The 1,494-nt window shown below is 38.0% G+C and overlaps 1 protein-coding gene across 1 annotated transcript in view; it reads left to right on the top strand.

Moving 5' to 3' along the window:
* Positions 1-1,494, top strand: part of sass6 (SAS-6 centriolar assembly protein) — a 14,536-nt gene that overhangs the window by 4,584 nt on the left and 8,458 nt on the right. Inside the window, 1 exon segment of the mRNA XM_005734253.2 lies at positions 1,345-1,494. This exon segment is cut by the window's right edge and continues 66 nt beyond it. Within this exon segment, the coding sequence (XP_005734310.1) occupies positions 1,345-1,494 (150 nt within the window).

The raw sequence follows: 1,494 nt of genomic DNA, 5'->3' as shown, positions 1-1,494 counted from the left end.
ATCTCAGAATTCTGACTTTTTCATCAATTTTTTTTCAGAATTCTGACTTTTCCCCCCTCAGAATTCTGACTTTAATCTCAGAATTCTGACTTTTTTTCTCAGAATTCTGACCTTAATCTCAGAATTCAGGAAAAGAAAAGAAAAGAAAAAAAAAAGAGAGACGTGCCCACTTTTTCCCCCCCAGTGGCCCTAATCCTCTTCTGTACAAGTCAGCTCATATTTTAGATGGCAAGTGCTTAAAAAGCATGCGATGTAAATATTTGTGTGGTTATTGTAGGGCTCGAGGTTGACCTAGTCAGGGTCAAATTACTGTGACATTAACATGGAACTTCAGATTAGCTCCCTTAGCTTATGCTACATTTTTGTTAGTTGTGTTTTGCATTTACTACCTTCTTGTATGTAAAGTGGGAGAAATGAACCTTTTAAAAGTGATACAAACACGTACTATGTGATCCACGAGTTTAAACTAAGATTTACAAGTGTGTGCAGTGATATGTTTGCATTGTTAATTTTGACAGCAAATTTTAAACTAGTTTTAATCGGTCTTTTGAATAAAGTGTCAATTAGTAGTAGTAGATTTAATCTGATGTTGATTCAGCGACTAAAATATAAAGTGTAGAAGTCGCTTTTTCATCGCTCTACACAGTTTTTTTTTTTTAAAGCATCTTACATTCATTGACGTCTTATGTTGTAAATTGTCCTCTGCAGTCTCTTATTTCTTGTTCTTTATTTTATATACTTAGCTTTTTGTCTCAAGCTCTTTCTGCCTGCCACTTCCACGCTGCTGGAACACATGAATTTCCCCAATGAGGGACAATAAAGGATATTTCTGTTCTATTCTGCATGACAGTGTGAAATATGTCTCAAAACCTCATGTGGGCATGCAGTGTGGTATCGGTGCGTTTCAGGCAATTCGTTCACATGCATTAAATTTTTTAATAGTGAGCGAGAGGGCTGTTACATGTATTTTCAGATTCGTAAGCACTGAAGGATTTATTCAGGTTTATGTGTGCACATTTATGTCGTTTTCCGTGTGATCAGATTTCTTTCTATCTGTTTGTGGATCGGAGCACACATTTGTGAGCCCTCAAAAGTAGAACACAAATCACTGCACACAGTTGTAAATCTTAGTCTATGCTTGTGGGTCGTACCATACAAATTACTAACACTATCCTCTGCATAGTTAACAACCCTGTCACACAATATTAACCACGTGTGGCTTTGTTCTTAGCTCAGTCTCGTGGAAGCAGTCATTTATTTGGAACCTTTGAAACTATAGGGATCAAAAGCAAAGCTAAAGATTGCCCTGCAGAAATGGTTGGAGATTGTTTGTCTGTCTTCCAGTTACAGAGCAGGTTTCAGCAGCAGACAGAGCAGCTTCGTCAGGAGCTGGAGACTGCTCATAAAAAGAGCAGCCATCAGCTTAATAGTCGACTGACAGAGTTGGAGGCCTCGTGCAGAGAACTGACTGAGAAGAAATACAAGAACGAGTCT

This window comes from Pundamilia nyererei, unplaced genomic scaffold (genome assembly GCF_000239375.1).
Source record: "Pundamilia nyererei isolate P.nyererei 1_Seehausen unplaced genomic scaffold, PunNye1.0 scaffold00057, whole genome shotgun sequence".
NCBI classification, from domain to species: domain Eukaryota; kingdom Metazoa; phylum Chordata; class Actinopteri; order Cichliformes; family Cichlidae; genus Pundamilia; species Pundamilia nyererei.
This window is presented reverse-complemented; position numbering and strand designations above follow the sequence as displayed.